A 19,680-nucleotide genomic window follows, 5' to 3' on the forward strand; every position below is an offset into this window, starting at 1 on the left:
ATCCACCCTGGGGCTGCCTCCTCTCTCTGTGGTGATTTCCTTTGTCACACACATCTGTGTTGAAGACACAACCCCTGGAACAGGGTAACACAGCCCCTGAGATTTCCTTACTCCGTCTCCAAGGGTCATTATGCCCTATTACACGTCTCAATGTCTTTTTTATTTTTCTCCTTTTGAAAGTAAATTGTTTTATTTCTGTCTCTTCATATGACCCCTGGCCCTGTTGAATGCAGATGATTGGAAGTGCCTCTCTTGTCATTTCTGTTGTCATTGTATCCGTGTACTGATGAAGTGAGCAGACTGAATGCAGGATTTGCGATAAAGGAAAAACAGACATTTTGGTGAAATAGCGATGTACTCTGCATGCGTTCTGGTACTGATTTCATTGAGGGTTCATCCAGAGAACACTTCTGGCTTCTCCACTGGTCAGTACTCTGCTCAGCATCGATTTTAAACTATATTTGTAGATTGTCATGGAAATAAATATTCCAGTGTGTGAACACGAGCAGTTTTATTGCGGCTTACTGCTCAGTGAATTGCTACCTGTTTTAGTTTTATTGCTTCAGTGGAAACCCAGATTCTTATTAACCCTCCTCTTGTCATTATTTTCTATAAAATTCATTTATTGTCCTGGCAGAAATATTCATCTTCCACATTTATTGTGAATGTGGAATTCTTTTCACTCTTTGTTTAATTTCAGGTGTGAATTATGAGGGAGAATTTCCCATTTATCTCCTTGGATTCAATGAAGATTTCAGATCTGAACTAGGTTTAGGAAAAACCCTGTTGCTCATCTCAGAATATTCTCTTGCTGGTTTTCCGCTTTTACCACATGTTTGATAGAACATTCAGTGTGACACTATCAAACATCCTGCCATACCCAGAGGTGGCCCACCCTTGTCTTTTGGTTTGTTGTATCTCAGCCTCTCCCCATGATGAACCCTGGGAACTGCACAATTCATCTGGCAAGAAAAACTTTCACTACGGAGAAGACTTTCAGAAAGGATTTAATATGAAAAAGGCAAAATTCAAGCTGAAGAAATTATAGGCATAAAAAAGCAGGAAACTTCCTTCCCCCTTCAAACAATGGAAAATTATACAAAGAAAGTTTATGAACCTTTTCCAACTCCCACTTGTATTTCCTGTAACTTCACACAAATCCTATAAAAACACCTGCTTTGTCTATCTACCAGGCAGGGACTGTCTCTAGGCCGTCATAGCAGAGGGTGCATTTCTGAGAGAAAGAGGCGAAGCATTTACATCATCACAAGGTTATTTTTTCCAATCAAATTGTTCTGATATTGATCCCCCAGAGTCACCATGTTCCACATCATCATAACCTGTGTCTCCAGGAAGTGGGAACCGGGTTTCCCTGTCCATCCCAGAGACAACTTCACTCCTTAGCGAGTGCCAACTCCCACCTGAAAATCCCAAGAGAGACACATACAGTCAGTGGATCCAGTCTATGGTGATGTGCAGCAGCAGAGCAAAGTGGAGTTTACAGCAGTGGTTCTCAAACTCATTTGATCGCCCCTGTCTTTGTGCCCATGATAGTTGATACCCCCCACCCTGACCACACAGGTACATACACCAATTCAAAAAATCAACATGCAACTCTCACTAAATATTGAAAAGCAGTAGAGCATGGAATTAAAATGAGCCATTTAAGTACATAGCTCTCCGTCTGCTCAGCTCTGAAAGCAGTACAACTGCCAACAGCAGCGGATAAGTGAGAGTGGCAACACCATACTCTGCCAGCCCAAATTTTGCAGGACGTGTCATGGGCTCTTTTAACATTTGCGCAGCAGTAACAGGATTTTAGTTCATAGGATTCTGCCCAAAAGATACATGTGCAGTGAACTGGTGGGAATCGAGCACATCCAGGGCGTGGCAGCCACACAAGGATTGGAACCTAGAGGCAGAAGGATCCCAGGTATCTTGCTGGTTTGACCACAAAGTACCCCAGCAGGGACCCTGCTGTTCTTCTCCCCATTGCAGGCACTGAAGCCTCTGCTTTGAGGGAATGGAGAGACAAGAGAAGGAAAGATTTTCTCACAGGTATTGGGTTGGCCAGGGCTGTTCCCTTGCTGTGTATCCCACATTTCCAGCCCTCCCACTCTGCAGAGACAATGTGAAGTGCAAACAGTTCTCCACTCACCTGTCTGTGAATCTCTGTTCCTGTCATTCACCCCAGTGCCTTCCTCATCATTCTGCCCCAAAGCAGGGTCACCTTCAGGGTCAGACACTTCTCTGGCATCATCATAACCATCCCCTGTGACATCTCCAGGCAGGGCAGGGGCATCTGATGTGAAGATGTGACGTAATTAAGAGAAAATTCACAGTGAAGGTAGAAATAAGGTACAAGCAGCAGATGCACTTGGCTTACTGGTCCCTGGGGATCTCTCAGCACTTAACTTCCACCCTCAGGGCAGTAAGAGGAGACTCCTCTGGAACCTCAGACTGGGGGATTTCATATTGATTTGATACATTTCAATCACGGGTTGAGAGGATCCTAGAGCTCCCAGATGAGCAGGGGGCTGGGGGCAGTTCTAGAAAAAGGTGATTGGGGTCTAGCCTAGAGGGGTTGCTCCACAAAGGCATTTGGTTACAATAATTACACTGTGTTCTACTGATAATGTTTATCCTGTAAATTGCCATCAGTCTCCACGTACTGACACCACTGGGAGCTAAGCCAGCTAATAAGGGTGTGACATGGCCCTTTGGGTGTAAAATCTGCATGTCCCACCCACCCCATGTCACAGTGTATATAAGCTGCTATAGCAGAATCCCAGCAAAGGCAGGCAGGGAACACTGCAGCACTGACGACGTCTCTGCTTTGATGTGCCCCCTTTACAAATGGTGAGTAACCCTAGTAATCCTGGCACTGAGGGTCACAAGGCAGTGACCTGAAGCAAGTACAGCATGGGCAGCTCCTGAGCGAACTGGTCCTTCCATCCCTGCAATGGGCCTCTGTCATGATCTAGGGCATCACACGCGTCCCTACCCCTGGGCCTCCACACAGTTCTTATAATGCACCTGCTCAGCGCCCCCAGCGTTACGCCAATAGAAAATACTGGTGGGGAAATTTGTGGTTTTCTTAACAAACCATTATTGTCCCTAGGGTGAGGTTGCTTCCAGGAGGCGGAGTCTCTGCTCACCTTGGCCGTCTGGAGTCTGGGGGACGTCGTTCAGGGCAGGCTCTTCCACATTATCGTAATCCAGCTGAGACCCCTCTGGGGAAACTCCATCTGAAACAGCAAACACCACACTCAGCTCCTGGCACCAGCAGCCTCTCTTCAGCACAGGTGGCCCTTATAACTACAGCTGTTTATCATAGCACATGAGAGGGAAGTCAAGGGGGCCCATGGTGAGTAGGGTACAAGTCAGAGAATGACAGTAAAACAGGAGTCCCAAAAATAACTAGGGGCCAATCCTGTCCCTGCAGAATCCAACAGCAGTGGGAGCAGGACCTGGGCTTGTGCTGAGATAACAGGTTGGGACATGGACCCGGCCAGGCCACAGCCGGCCTGTGTGAATCCAGCTGATCTAAAGGAGTTGGCCAATGAGATTGCAGAGCCATTGGCCATTATCTTTGAAAAATCATGGCGATCGGGGGAGGTCCCGGATGACTGGAAAAAAGCTAATGTAGTGCCCATCTTTAAAAAAGGGAAGAAGGAAGATCCAGGGAACTACAGGCCAGTCAGTCTCACCTCAGTCCCTGGAAAAATCATGGAACAGGTCCTCAAGGAATCAATCCTGAACCACTTAAAGGAGGGGAAAGTGATCAGGAACAGTCAGCATGGATTCACCAAGGGCAAGTCTTGCCTGACTAACCTAATTGCCTTCTATGACGAGATAACCGGCTCTGTGGATGAGGGGAAAGCAGTGGATGTACTATTTCTGGACTTTAGCAAAGCTTTTGATACAGTCTCCCACAGTATTCTTGCCAGCAAGTTAAAGAAGTATGGGCTGGATGAATGGACGGTAAGGTGGATAGAAAACTGGCTAGATGGTCGGGCTCAACGGGTATTGATCAATGGTTCCATGTCTAGTTGGCAGCCGGTATCAAGTGGAGTGCCCCAAGGGTCGATGCTGGGGCCGGTTTTGTTCAATATCTTCATTAACGATCTGGAGGATGGTGTGGACTGCACCCTTAGCAAGTTTGCAGATGACACTAAACTGGGAGGAGTGGTTGATACACTGGAGGGTAGGGATAGGATACAGAGGGACCTAGACAAATTAGAGGATTGGGCCAAAAGAAATCTGATGAGGTTCAACAAGGACAAGTGCAGAGTCCTGCACTTAGGACGGAAGAATCCCATGCACTGCTACAGACTAGAGACCGAATGGCTGAGGTAGCAGTTCTGCAGAAAAGGACCTAGGGTTTACGGTGAACGAAAAGCTGAATATAAGTCAACAGTGTGCCCTTGTTGCCAAGAAGGCTAATGGCATTTTGGGTAGTATAAGTAGGGGCATTTCCAGCAGATCAAGGTATGTGTTCATTCCCCTCTACTCAGCACTGGTGAGGCCTCATTTGAAGTACTGTGTCCAGTTTTGGTCCCCACACTACAAGAAGGATGTGGATAAATTGGAGAGAGTCCAGCGGAAGGCAACAAAAATGATTAGGGGGCTGGAGCACATGACTTATGAGGAGAGGCTGAGGGAACTGGGATTGTTTAGACTGCAGAAGAGAAGAATGAGGGGGGATTTGATAGCTGCTTTCAACTACCTGAAAGGGGGTTCCAAAGAGGATGGATCTAGACTGTTCTCAGTGGTAGAAGATGACAGAACAAGGAGTAATGGTCTCAAGTTGCAGAGGGGGAGGTTTAGGCTGGATATTAGGAAAAACTTTTTCACTAGTAGGGTGGTGAAGAACTGGAATGGGTTACCTAGGGAGGTAGTGGAATCTCCTTCCTTAGAGGTTTTTAATGTCAGGCTTGACAAAGCCCTGGCTGGGATGATTTAGTTGGGTTTGGTCCTGCTTTGAGCAGGGGTTGGACTAGATGACCTCCTGAGGTCCCTTCCAACCCTGAGATTCTATGATTCTATGATCTCTGCAGACAGGTTTTAATTTTTCTGATACACTGAGAAGAGGGAACTTCCCCTCTTCAGGAATTAAATCTCCCGCTGGCCTGATCCTCTGTGAGATCCTGCTCTCCATTAACCTCTCAGGCAGCCCTGGGATCAGCTTGGCAGCGCTCCAGCTTCTCAGCAGAACTTGCTCATCTGCTTAGTGTCTCCTCCCACAGCCACAGGCTAAATTCCCAAAGGCCCAAACTCATGGACTCACTTGAGAGCCGCTGGGGTAGAAATGCTGCCCAGTTTACAAATAGAGATGGGCCCAGAGCAGGAAGGTCACATCCAGAGGTTTGTTTCAGCTTGTTATAGCAACAGGTGTCAGCTGCAAAACTGAGCTCCGGAACTGGGGTAAGAATCTGCAAATTCCATTCCCACAAAGTTCTGGTGGGTTCGGATCAGTGAGTTGGACTCAGCCCATCTCTAATTATAACACAGGACAATCTTCCTGCTCGCTCAGCAATGTGAGTTGAGCTCCACTGGGCTCTGACACCTTTATCCAAAGAGACTGACCCATCTCCTCCAGCTCCTCACCTGGGGAGGTCACTGGGAGCCACTCCCAGGGGTGTGTACTCAGGAAATGGTCACATGTTTCTGTCCTGAGATTCTGACAGAAATCTTGTTCAGTGGGATTAGACCCGAATGTGTAAAATGGGAACTGTTTGAGGGGAAATGGCTGCGATTGCAGAAAGTGTCATAGAAATTCTGTTCTCTGCCCAGATTTGGGTCTCTTGCCCTGAGTCTGCCCCTCCCCCATTACCTTGTTCTGATCCAGGATCGTTTTCCCCCTCGCTGTCCCCGGTGTAATACTGCAGCTTCGTCACTGAGTCATCTGAATAGGAGACTGGAGAGACGAGAACCAGAAATTCATCACAGTGAGGACAGCAGATCTGTGGGACTGGGAACACACCCAGGGTCTGGAGCGGGATTTCCGGTCTCAGTCTGGTTGTCTTTCTAGAGAAGATGCTGAATCACAGTGACTCTGAGCCGTGAGAGGCTGATGAAGACTCCCCAAGAGAAATCTCCATTTCATTGTGGAAAATGTGACTGAGATGATGATACAATCTGACCTGAAGGATGCTGGTAATTCACATACCTGTGGGGTGAGTGAAGGGCACATCTCTGGCTATGGGTCCAGGGAAGTTCCACAATGGTCCTGGCCACCTCAGCCAAAGAGAAGACTCCTCCTTCTTAAGGGCAAATACCCATCTCCCACATTAATCATAGAAGAATAGGGTTGGAAGAGACTTCAGGAGGTCATCTAGTCCAAACCCCTGCTCAAAGCAGGAGCAAGGATTACTACGGATAAGCAAAACATCCACAGTGCTTGGCCTGGGTTAGCCCTAAGGAAGATCTAGAGCTTGCTTAAAAGCTCCCATTACTTTTTGAAACATATTGGTGTGTGTTTCTCTGCCTTAACCTTGTAAATAACTCATTTTTTCTCCTAGTTAACAAATCCTTAGATAGTTTATTACAGGATTGTCTATAAGCATCTTTGGTGTGAGTTCTAAGGTGCAATTGACCTGGGAGAAGTAGCTGGTCCTTTGGGACTGGAAATAACCTGAATACTGTTGTGATTTTTGATGTAAGGGACCATCGAGTGCAAAGTTAAGGTCACCTAGGCTGTGTATAATGCCTCAGGAGTTTACACTTGTTACTTGCTGGGTAAATTCTAAGTATAAAATTCACAGCCAATCTGCGGTTTGTGCCCTGCATCCTAACAGTCTGCCCTGAGCCTGGTACTCACGCACTTGAGCCACAGCAGGACAGCTTGACGTAGGCCAAGACAGGCCCAGAGCACAGTCTGTGATTCACTCTAGCCATCTTGGCAGCGGTGCTGGGGGATGCCCTGAGCACAGCACAGCCCTTGGGCAGGATGTTCCCATCAGACATTGAGACAAAATGGCACAAAGGATAAAAGGGACAGGACTCAAAGTCATGAGGCTCTCCTGGGCTGATCTCTCTGCTCCGGGGGCAGGAGGGAGCCGACCCAGCAGGCCAGTGGCTGTAGTGGGATGGGGGCACAGAGCATCCCCTGCCCCAATGCTCCAAAGCAGTTTTCAAATGATAGTTTAGCCTGGCCCCAGACAGTCGCATTCTTGACCCATAACTGGCTACAATCCAAGGCTGCGGGATGGGCAGAGTGACATTAACCGTCCCTAGAATTGGGACTTGCAGAGTATGGTGGGAAGGAAGCTCATTTTCATCTGTCAACATGAGTAACTGCTGGTCTCAACACAGCCCCAGCTCCTGCAGCATTCACAGCTAGGGTTGGGAGACAAACAGTATTTTAGTTTGCTAGCCCCTGTAAAACAAATTTTAAAAAATGATTGAGTTGAGCCAAAAATGACTTTTTTTGGAAAATTTTGGCAAAGTTAAAAGTTTTTTTAAAAAAGAGAAAAATTCATATTGAATTAAAAAATTTTGGATTTTTTGACATTTTCAAAATGGTTTTTTAAATTTTTTATTTATACAGTAAAGGAAATTTGTAAATGAAAGATAATTGCAAATTGAAAAAAAATGTTCTGTGTAGAAAATGTTGAAACAAAATGTATTATGCGTGTTTGTGTTTGGAACAACATGGTGAAATTGTTGTGAATTTGTAAAATATTTCGGTATCTCTGAATCTGTATTTTTCACTGTTGTAAATGTGTGATGAGGAACATGTGTAATCACTCACAGTCAGCAGCAACATTGAACTCTTATTTTGTCAGGAACTGCAAAACTACAGATGAACTGCCCAGTAGCAAGGATGAAGCTGAACTGATCCCCGAGCAAAATCTCTTCCTTCTAGACAACAACTGGAGGGTACTAACAGCAGTGTTCCTGGTGAGTGCTTCCCCTTCATAAAACTACAGGGCCCCCACGTATACATAACCCTCCTCCCTCTTTTAGCAACACAATCATCCAACCATCGTGAGTGCTCTCGCCTGCGCTGTGGTCTCTCTACAACACTCGGCAGGGCAGGTGTCTTTGGTGACTGAAATTCAGCATGAACCCCTGGTGAGACAGGAGCATTGTCCCCTTTTACTAGCAGCTTTGGTGAGCTCAGAGTGTCAGAGGCTGCAGGCTGTACCGATAATGAAGAATCGATGGTTGGCTCTAGAGGAGACACATCTGATGGCTTCTCTGGAGTAATGTTTCTTTGACCAGATGAAAAGCTGCTCATCTCCATGTGGTGATGCCAAACTTGTCCATTGGCAATCTGGACCTTATATGAGATGGAACCAGTGACCTCAATAACTGCTGAAGGAACCTACGTCCATAACTTCTACAAATATACTTTCTTGTCGTGTGAAGGAACCACAGGGTAGATGATAGGAAGGAATCCAGAGCATGATCCTGCTTGTGTTCCAATTCCTCAGATAGGTCATGGTTGAGATGGTGAACCCATGTCTTAAAACATTGTTGCATGAGTAGCTCGGCTGGGCTAACTCTGGTACTTGGGCATGGAGTGACATGTTGTGTAATGAGGAATATTGTAAGCCTTGTTGGTCAGTCTCCCTTGATGATCCTCATATTAGCATCTTTGGTTGTCTGCACCATCTGTTCAGCCAGATCATTTGCTTGGCGATGGCATGGGGCAATGGTGACAGCTCGAATGAGGTTGCTTTTGGTGAAGTCCTTGGACTCGTCAGAGGTAAAAGCAGTTCCGTTATCAGATATGATAGTATCTGGTGACAAATGAGTCATGAACAATTGATGCAGACCAGTGATCGTTGCAGTAGTACTTAGCATGACACGCCATCATTGCATTTGTGGTGACATGACTGAAGGTGTTAAGTATCAGGGCGGTAGGCCTGTTAGTCTGTATCCACAAAAACAACAAGGAGTCCAGTGGCACCTTAAAGACTAACAGATTTATTTGGGCATAACATTGCGTGGGTAAAAAGCCTCTTTTCTTCAGATGCATGGAGTGAAAATTATAGATGCAGGCATTATATAATGACACATGAAGAGAAGGAAGTTACCTCACAAGTGGAGAACCAGTGTTGACTGGGCCAATTCGATCAGGGTGGATGTAGTCCACTCCCAATAATAGATGAGGAGATGTAAATTCCAGGAGAGACAAAGCTGCTTTTGCAATGAACAAGCCATTCCCTATTCAAGACCAATTAATGGTGTTAAATTTGCAAATGAATTTTAGTTCTGCTGTTTCTTTTTGAAGTCTGTTTCTGTACGTTTTTTTGTTCAAGTATACCTACTTTTAAATCTGTTATGGAACGTCCAGAGAGATTGAAGTGTTCTCCTACTGGCTTTTGTATGTTACCATTCCTGATGTCCAATTTGTGTCATAGAAACATAGAATCATAGAATCTCAGGGTTGGAAGGGACTTCAGGAGGTCATCTAGTCCAACCCCCTGCTCAAAGCAGGACCAAACCCAACTAAATCATCCCAACCAGGGCTTTGTCAAGCCTGACCTTAAAAACCTCTGAGGAAGGAGATTCCACCACCTCCCTAGGTAACCCATTCCAGTGCTTCACCACCCTACTAGTGAAAAAGTTTTTCCTAATGTCCAACCTAAACCTCCCCCTCTGCAACTTGAGACCATTTTTCCTTGCTCTGTCATCTTCTACCACTGAGAACAGTCTAGATCCATCCTCTTTGGAACTCCCTTTCAGGTACTTGAAAGCAGCTATCAAATCCCCCCTCATTCTTCTCTTCTGCAGGCTACAATCCCAGTTCCCTCAGCCTCTCCTCATAAGTCATGTGCTCCAGCCCCCTAATCATTTTTGTTGCCCTCCGCTGGACTCTCTCCAATTTATCCACATCCTTCTTGTAGTGTGGGGCCCAAAACTGGACACAGTACTCCAAATGAGGCCTCACCAGTGCTGAATAGAGGGGAATGATCACATCCCTTGATTTGCTGGAAATGCCCCTACTTATACAACCCAAAATGCCATTAGAATTCTTGGCAACAAGGGCACACTGTTGACTCATATTCAGCTTTTCATCCACGGTTACCCCTAGGTCTTTTTCTGCAGAACTGCTGCCCAGCCATTCGGTCCCTAGTCTGTAGCAGTGCATGGGATTCTTCCATCCTAAGTGCAGGACTCTGCACTTGTCCTTGTTGAACCTCATCAGATTTCTTTTGGCCCAATCCTCTAATTTGTCTAGGTCCCTCTGTATCCTATCCCTACCCTCCAGCATATCAACCACTCCTCCCAGTTTAGTGTCATCTGCAAACTTGCTAAGGGTGCAGTCCACACCATCCTCCAGATCGTTAATGAAGATATTGAACAAAACCGCCCCAGCACCGACCCTTGGGGCACTCCACTTGATACCGGCTGCCAACTAGACATGGAACCATTGATCACTACCCGTTGAGCCCGACCATCTAGCTAGTTTTCTATCCACCTTACCGTCCATTCATCCAGCCCAGACTTCTTTAACTTGCTGGCAAGAATACTGTGGGAGACTGTATCAAAAGCTTTGCTAAAGTCAAGGAATAACATGTCCACAGCTTTCCCCTCATCCACAGAGCCAGTTATCTCATCATAGAAGGCAATTAGGTTAGTCAGGCATGACTTGCCCTTGGTGAATCCATGCTGACTGTTCCTGATCACTTTCCCCTCCTTTAAGTGGTTCAGAATTGATTCCTTGAGGACCTGTTCCATGATTTTTCCAGGGACTGGTGTCCATTTATTCTTTTACGTAGAGACTGTCCTGTTGGGCCAATGTACGTGGCAGAGGGGCATTGCTGGCACATGATGGCATATATAACATTATTAGACGTGCAGGTGAATGAGCCCTTGATTGTGTGGCTGATGTGGTTGGTCCTCTGATGGTGTCGCTAGAGTAGATATGGGGACAGAGTAGGCAATGAGGTTTGCTGCAGGGATTGGTTCCTGGGTTAGTGTTTCTGTGGTGAGGTGTGTAGTTGCTGGTGAGTATTTTCTTCAGGTTGGGAGGTTGTCTGTAAGCAAGAACTGGCCTGCCTCCCAAGGTCTGTGAGGTGAGGGATTGTTTTCCAGGATAGGTTGTAGATCATTGATGATGTGCTGACGAGGTTTCAGCTAGGGGCTGTACGTGATGGCCAGTGGTGTTCTGTTATTTTCCTTGTTGGCCCTGTCCTGTAGTAGGTGATTTCTTGGTACCTGTCTCACTCTGTCAATCTGTTTCCTCACTTCCCCAGGTGGGTATTGTAGTTTTAAGAATGCTTGATAAAGATCTTGCAGGTGTTCATGTGTTTCTGAGGGATTGGAGGGAATTTGGTTGTATCTTTGGGCGTGGCTGTAGACAATGGATCGTGTGATGTGCCCTGGATGGAAGCTGGAGGCATGTAGGTGAGTATAGTGGTCAGTAGGTTTCCGGTATAGGGTGGTGTTTATGTGACCATAACTTATTTGCACTGTAGTGTCCAGGAAGTGGATCTCTTCTCTGGACTGGTCCAGGCTGAGGTTGATGATGGAGTGGAAATTGTTGAAATCCAGGTGGAATTCTTCAAGGGCCTCCTTCCCGTGGGTCCATATGATGAAGATGTTATCAATGTAGCACAAGTAGAGGAGGGGCACTAGGGGGCGAGAGCTGAGGAAGCGTTGTTCGAAGTCAGCCATAATAATCTTGGCATACTGTGAGGCCATGCGGGTACCCATAGCAGTGCCGTTGACTTGAGGGTATAAAGTTGTCCCCAAATCTGAAATTGTTGTGGGTGAGGACAAAGTCACAAAGCTCAGCCACCAGGTGTGTTGTGGCCTTATAGTCCATCCTCAGGGCGAATATTAGTGTAAAGATCTTCTACATCCATGGTGGCCAGGATGGTGTTTTTGGGAAGATCACCAATGCAATGTAGTTTCTTCAGGAAGTCAATAGTGTCTTGAAGATAGCTAGGAGTGCTGGTAGCATAGGGTCTGAGGAGCGAGTCCAAATAGCCAGATAATCCTGTTGTAAGAGTGCCAGTGCCTGAGATGATGGGGCATCCAGGGTTTCCAGGTTTATAAATCTTGGTCGGGACTCCAGGGGGGTGTCTGTGTAGATTTGTTCCGTGCTATAGCAGGGAGTTTCTGAAGGCATTAGCTTGTTATTGGAGAGAATTCCTAGGTGTCTCTTATAGTCAGTATGAATCTCAAACACAGACTGTAAATGTAATTGTGGAATTTCTTGGCTGCAGCAACGGCAGTGAGATCATCTTTATCAATTTGTGCATAATTTCTCTCAGACCATAGAGGTGCCTCTTTTTTTTTCTGGAAAGGGATGGCTGAGAATGGCTCCAATGCCATAATGTAATACATGATAGGTAATGATCAATGGCCTCAGTTTGTCGTAGTGAATGAGGATGGAGTCAAACGTCAGTAACTTCTTGACATTTCTGAAGTCTTCTGTGTGCTGGCAAGTCCATTTCCTTGGAGCTCCCTTGTCAAGAAGGTGATGAAGAGGTTCATTAACTGTTGCCTTTTTTGGAAAATATGGTGGTGGAAGTGTTGCCTGGATTTAAGGGGTGTGTGTAGCTCAGAATGTGATCAAGCTAATTGCAATCATATCATGTGCATTCAGCCACTATGATTTAATAAAATAGAACACCACATACATTCGACAAAGTGGGTATTCACCCACGAAAGCTCATGCTCCAATACGTCTGTTAGTCTATAAGGTGCCACAGGACTCTTTGCTGCTAACACCACATAGTTAAGGGTTAATTTGAATAAGCAGGCATCTGAAGGCAAGGTCAAATGCTAGCTGTACGCTGGCAGTTTCTGCTAATCAGAATGGGCGGAGGGGAGAGAAAAAGTCAACAATTGAGACTGAAAGTAAATAAGTGGAAGAGAACCATGAATCTGGGTGCCTTTGATAAAGAATCTTATTATGATTGAGATTGTTAGGAATGTTTGTTGATAAATAGTTTTTTGACGTAAGGAGACAGCAATGACTCAGTAGGGGTCACTATGAGCTATGTGTTTTGTAAAAATTCGTTATTAAGAGGGCTAGATATAGAATGTACTTTGGAGCAGTCCTTTGAAGGTATCTATAATGGGGTTGGTACCCACCTCTCATGAGTGCCCCCTTCTGGTTGAGTGTGTCTGTGTTCTTTAGTTCTGGTGACCCCTTTCAGTGGTTCTCAGGTGGGTTTGTCAGTGACACAGTGCTCCGGTCGAGTCACACAGTCTGCCTGTTAACCAGCATAAACCTATTTTGGGTATACGGTCCACCGGGGCCTATCTCAGTATCCCTCTGCTGGTCTCTCTCTCTCTAGCCCTCCCTGGGCTTTGGTCTTTAAGTAGTCCAGACCTGGTATGGGGCTGTATCTCCAGGGCTTCCTCCATGGAGACACTATCTTCCTGCAACCCTCCCCAGGCTGAATCCCTACTCAGTCCTAGCAACCAGCCAGGAGCTCCCTCAGTGCTCCCCCAGTCCCTGCTAGCAAACCATCCGTAGCACTGCTGGTCTTCCAGGCAGCTAGGACTGCAGTCCTTTATTCTGCTCCAAGCAGCAACTAACTACTGCTCTGCTCATGTATCTCCTTTTATATGGACCTCTTAAGCCCCTATTGGCTGCTTCCCCTGCAGCCACTCTAGCCTGCTTGGAGGACCACTCCACTGCTCTTTCCCAAGGATGGTTGTGGCAGAACCCTGAGGTCTCCAGCAGGAGGCCTTTGGGTCTACTCCACCCCATCAGAGTGTCCTAAGAGAGACATTTTTTCCTGACACCTTTTCTCCCCAGCAGGTAAGCAACTGGCCACTGAAGACCAGCTGTCAATTACTCAATACCTGCTCAGAATTTAGGTAAATGTTTGGGATGTTCTATTCCTATTTCTTATGTCTCTCTGTGCTTAAATTAAATAAACTGTAGTTGTAAATAAGAGCATGCTTACTTGTATTAATTTTCATCAGCTGGAGCGCTATGTTCCCATTGAGTTATTCCTGACACTGCCTGCAGTGAAAAAGTTAAGTTACCACTGCTGTGGTTTCTGAAAACCCTGGGTAACAGAAGTTGAGCAATCCTAAAAAAAAAATAAAGTTCTTGTTTGGATTTTGGATCATGGATTGCCTGTACCTTGTTTTCTGTTGGGTGGATACCATATGCATCGATAGCCTAAGAAGGTGAAGCTTGTAGCTCCAAATTCACATTTTTCCTTCTTGATTCAAATACTTGACTTTGCAAATCAGCACAAGACTTCTTGAAGTTGCTTGGCAAGCTCATCCTTGATTGATACCATAATCAGGATGCGTCAAAATATACTTATAGCACCTGGAATTCTGGAAAGTACAGTTCCCGTGAACCATTGGAAAATTCCCAGTGCAATGGAAATCCCAAATTGGAGACCCTTGACTTGAAATTTTTAATGAGTGATCATCGTCTGTGCATCTGCCACATTTTTGTCAACAATCAGTTCTTACATTTTTGGGCAAGATTGAGTTTTGTGAAGACTTTTCTTCCAACAAGAACAGGGAGCAGTTGGTTAAAAGCAGGCTCTGGGTAAGGGTGCTGTTTAAGTGCCTTGTTCAAAGTGCACTTATAATCTTCACAGATTCTCATGTTGCCATTTAGCTTGAGTATGGGTACTTGGTGTTGCCGATTTCATATCTGTAGCTGGCTCAAAGATTCCCTCTTCAATGAGACATTCTCATTCTGTGTCAGTCTTTGGACATAGGGCAAATGGTACATTCCTGACCTTCATGTGGATAGGCACGACTGTGGGATCCAGGTGAAAGAACTCTGGAGGTCCCTTGTAAGCTCTCAATTCTTCAGAAAACACTTGAGGGAATTCATCAGTGATCTTTCTCATTTATTCTTTGTTGATGGCATAGATGCCTTGCATGTTGATTGCCAGCTGTGTGAACCAGTTTCTGTCTAAAATACTTTTATGTTGACTTTTTGTGATGATGAGAGGCAATTCAAAGAGCCATAGCAAGTATTCACATTACAGCTTCTGATTAGGTCAACATTGTGTCCATTATAGTCTTGAAGGCTGCACAATGGATCTGACAACTTGGGAGGACAATGCAAGTAAAACTGACAGAATGTGTCTTCACTGATGATTGACGCTGCAGAACCAGAGTTGACTTCCATTTGTACTCATGGTAATTGATAAGCACTGTTGCAAATATTTCAGAACCTCAAGTTTCCTTGTTGTGGATGGCTCTAAATGTAGTAAAGCTTCTTGATATCATTGTCGAAGGAAGCATCAAGTATGTTCGATGCGCGAGGATGAGAATACTGGTCATTGTCCTTTTGTTTCATGCTTTTAACCTTTGATTGGCAGACTCTCTCAACGTGACCTTTCTTTTTGCAGAAATGGTTCTTCGTGCCTTTGAATTTCCAGGCAGAGTGTTGATGCTGTCCCCCTTAGCCTGAGCAGATGTTTAAGTGATTAATCTTGTCCGATTACATTAATGTGATTGAGTTCCCATTGTTCCGCTGAGTTTGTCGACGATGATGATCCTTCTGGTTGTGAAGTGCAGCATTCATGTTGGTTGCCATCACACAAATTTCCTCAGTGTGCAATGATGCTGTTTCAGCGGCCAAGGCCTTTTCCTGAGGGATGGTGAATGTCAAATTTGGCTCCGCAAGGAGATGGCATTGAAATGCTTTCTCCTGAACTCCACAGTCAGGGCAATCTTGCAGTATGTCAGAGAGAACATTACCAAAGTTACAATGTTCGGTGATGCGATGCAGTTTGGCAATATAGGCGACGATGCCCTCATCAGCTCAATGATTTCATTTATGAAATTGAAATCTCCAAACAGTGACAATTGGCAGAGGTGAGAAATGTGCCTTCGGCAAAGTTATGATTTTGTTATATGTCTTGGTCTTGGGCAAAGCAGGCACAAAGTGATCTTATAATGAATGTCAAATATCTTGGATCCACAGACTGTCAAGAGAACAGCCTGTTTTGGTTAGCAGTCACTGATCTTATTTGCTTCAAGATAATAAGAAAGTGTTATTGAATGAGAATGCCACGATTCAGGGTGACTTATGTTAAAGTCCTCAATGTATCCCGGCATGGTCATTTAAAGACAAAGGCAAACAACTTTGGTTCAGATGCCAAGGTGGCCCCTTTGAACTGGAATACTTGCCATTCATTTCTGAAATCACAATTTTCTACTGGGGTGGTTCTAGAATCCCGCTGCTTGTGTTTAGTCTCCAATGGAATGCCATGCTCGTAGCCAGAAAAGTTAGGGGTTGTATTTGTGTGGTGAGGAATACGTGTAATCTCTCACAGTCAGCAGCAACAATTAACTCTTATATTCTGTGTATCATGAAAAGCAAATCTACAGATGAACTGGCCACTAGCAAAGAGGAGACTTCACTGAACGCCGAGCAAAATCCTTTTCTTCTAGCCGACAACTGGCCGGCACTAACAGCAGCGCCCCAGTGAGTGAATTCCCCTACGTAAAAATGTTCTCCTTTGCATACATAACATTCACATACATTGTTTTAACCAAAACTTGCACCCAACTCCAACCACAAGCTCAAACGGGGGTGAAGCTGCAGTAATTAACTATGGATCAGGGCCTCGGAATGGAAAGTGACTTTCATATTTGCTCCCCGTTAAGATTGAGACACACAGACCTGAGCGACTGAACATCTCCTGCTTCTCTCTCATCAGGTTATAGTCAATCTCCTCGTACACGGCCTCAGAGAAGGGATCCAAGGGTCTTCTGGAGCCTGGAAACAAAGGGCAGGGTTTGCACAGGGTTATAGAAACCAGAAATGGGAAACCCTATAGGATCATCCAGCCCCTCCCCATGGGCCCAGTGCAGGACTGGTCCCTACAGCCCATTCCCACTGATCTGTCCAGGCTCAATTTAAATGAGACGGGGACAACATCCCTTTCCACAAATTTCTTTGATGATGGCTCCAAAGGCTAGTTCACTGTCAGGAAGTTTCTTCACATTCAGCCAAAATGTTTCTTCTTTAATATCATCCCATTATTCCTAGTTATTGCCCCTTGGAGCATCTTAAATAATTCATCCCCATGCTGGTATTTACACCTAGCTGCAAAATGGTGATAGCACTTTTTTCCATACAGTTTAAGACCAGAAGGGATCATTAAACCATCTAGTCTGACCTCCTGTATAACACAGGCCTCTATATTTTATCCAGATACACCCATGTTTGAGCCCAAAGTCTTAGTTAGACTAAAGCATTTCAGTCCTCAGGAGAAAATACTGTGTGTGCCACAGGCAGAGTATGGGAGGGACTGAGGTACCACTAATGCCCAGCGTCCATGCAATGGAAGGGAATTGATTAGGCGAGAGAAGTCAGATGATCCTGGAAGGCGATTCCTGCTCCATGCTTCAGAGGAAGATGAAAATCGCCCAAAGTTCCTTTTTTGCCAATCTGACCTGCAAAAAATTATTTCCTGACCCCAAATCTGGTGATCGGTTTGACTCTAAGCATGTGGAAAAGACACATGAACTAGCCGTCTAAGAAAGATTCTTCTGTCTACCATCTCAGAAATTGTTCCCCCTCCCTTCCTTTCCCAGCTACATAAACGAGCCTTGGGTCATGGCCCCTTCCTCCCTTCCCTGAGAACTGCTGATTAAGGGAACTTGTGACAACAAATTACTGCAAAGAAATGTATGTTCAAAGTAAAAATGTGTGTATAATATGCGTAATGCTGTAATCAGTCAATCGGGGGGGGGTATAATCATAGTATGGGTGTTTCTATTACTTAATAAGAGGTTTTAGATTGTTGTAGCAGATGTAGGTGTTTACATACTAACTTAAATAAAAAGCGTGAACTGTAACTAATCCAGTGCTTACTCGACCACTGGGTCAAGGTGGAACAAGTACCGCAATAAAGAAGCCTGGCTACTCAATCCAGCTCTGGGTCAGCTTGCTCATTCTTCTCTAACCTTATAGACATTGCCCTAATGCTAAACTGTGACCGTTATGTGCATGTTAATGGCAATCCTGTTCTCTATCTTCCTCCCAGGCTGCTGGGAGCTAATATCTGTAGAGTGTTTTATAGATGTAAAATCCTCTATAAGTGCCACTTATGAGTATAATACTGTATAATGCTCCTTTCCAGCATTTCTCCTTCCTAAGATTCTGCTTTCCACTGGATTTCTCTCTACAGAACTATATTCCTAGATCAATTTTTTGTACCCTTTTTTGTCTGCCAACATTTCCAGTCTATGTAGGTCCCTTTCCATGTTGGCTCTCCACACTGATATTCAGAACCCCTCCTGTGACAGATATTGCAGCCCCACGCAGTATTTTTAGGAACCATTGTATGAAATCTGTGAGTGGTTTAGGTATGGTTGTGTTTTACACCAAGGATGAGTGTTACCACAGGTCCTTCAGGAAGAAAAAACAATGGAGGATTATTGAGGTGAAATACTGAGATCGTAAACAATCCAGAGAGGTACCAGGCCTTGGAGCGATTTGCATGGACTGGTACAAACTGGATTACCAGAGACCAGGAGACAAAGAGAGGTTTTTGGTAGAAAAGGCTGAGTTTAAACAAACTCAGGGCCTTTGTTTTGATTCAGGAAATGAACAGGATCTTCTCCACATGGGAAGGCCAATGTTGTATGATTTGAAGGGACATTGCTGTACCAGGCTGCCCATGAGGAAGATGGGTGATTTCTGGTATGTTCAGTAAGTGTGGAGGAATTTTGTATTTTTTGTGTGTGTTTCTCTGTGAAGCTTTTATCCTACTAATAAGGTGCAGTCAGCTGAGAAAGAGTTGGGAGGTAATTTGTAAGTGCTGGCAATACACTGCTCATAGCACACAGAGAGATAGCACAGCATGGGAGCTGGTCTTTAAGCAGCCTGACTTATGGAGATATCACCGTGGAAGGCAGGGGGCTGTGCAGCATTTAGACCCTGGTCAGCAGGAGATGGGATGGGGGGTTCTACCCAGAGACACGTGATGCCTGGAGCCTGAGGTGTTATTTGCCACTCTTGGAGTGCACCACAGGGAGGGAGCGAGGGGGATACAGGTGCAGTTTTCCTTAAACTGTGATGCTCCCTAGCTAATATCATCTCCAAATTCCATGGCTGGGCTGTTCCACTGCCAGACAGTTAATGAAATATTAAATGAGAGAGGAGTTAACAGGCATCCCACTCAGCCTGGTATCACCCCCTCACCCTGACACCCTGCAACCCCGCTGCTATTGCAGAGGTATTTCACACAGTGACACAAATCAGCACCCACCTCTGCGCTGTGCCCTGGCACTTCGCACCTGCGCCCCCAGAATGATTAAGACCAGGCACAGCAGGGCCCCCAGGATAATGCAGACGACCACAGGCACCGTGACTCTCCCACTGTCAGAGGACAGAGGCCGGCGTGGGGGAGCTGGATGGAAATGAACAAGCAACAGAGAGAGATTATCCTGTGAGAGTCGCGGGGAGGGGGGGACCAAGGAGCTCCCCAGTCACTCATTGCATGGCCCAGGACAGCAGGGTAATGGGCGGGGACACAGTCTGTGAACCCTGGGGGCAGCTCATGGGCTGCTGTTTAAATCATGGGCCCTGCCCTGTCAGCTGGAATCAGCAGACAGGAATCCTCTGGCTCAGCAAGCCCTGCAGGTCCCACCTGGGTGTCCTTCGCCCTCAGATGTCACAGGCCATGGAAAGGAGCTCCTTCCCTCAGGCTGCAGCTTGCAGCTCCTCCTCTGTGACCCAGCACCAGGGGCATTTGACCTTTGATG

At 45.7% G+C, this 19,680-nt stretch overlaps 1 protein-coding gene across 1 annotated transcript in view; it reads right to left on the reverse strand.

Moving 5' to 3' along the window:
• Positions 1–1,079: 1,079 nt before the first annotated feature.
• LOC123347552 (antigen WC1.1-like) overlaps positions 1,080–19,680 on the reverse strand; it is an 838,191-nt gene continuing 819,590 nt past the window's right edge. Inside the window, exons 16-17 of the mRNA XM_044984910.1 lie at positions 2,159–2,302; positions 1,080–1,421 (exon numbers count right to left, since the gene is read on the reverse strand). Of these exons, the coding sequence (XP_044840845.1) occupies positions 1,273–1,421; positions 2,159–2,302 (293 nt within the window). The 3' untranslated portion in view covers positions 1,080–1,272. The remainder of the gene's footprint in view (positions 1,422–2,158; positions 2,303–19,680) is intronic.

The sequence above is a fragment of the Mauremys mutica genome, chromosome 1 (genome assembly GCF_020497125.1).
Source record: "Mauremys mutica isolate MM-2020 ecotype Southern chromosome 1, ASM2049712v1, whole genome shotgun sequence".
NCBI lineage: Eukaryota > Metazoa > Chordata > Testudines > Geoemydidae > Mauremys > Mauremys mutica.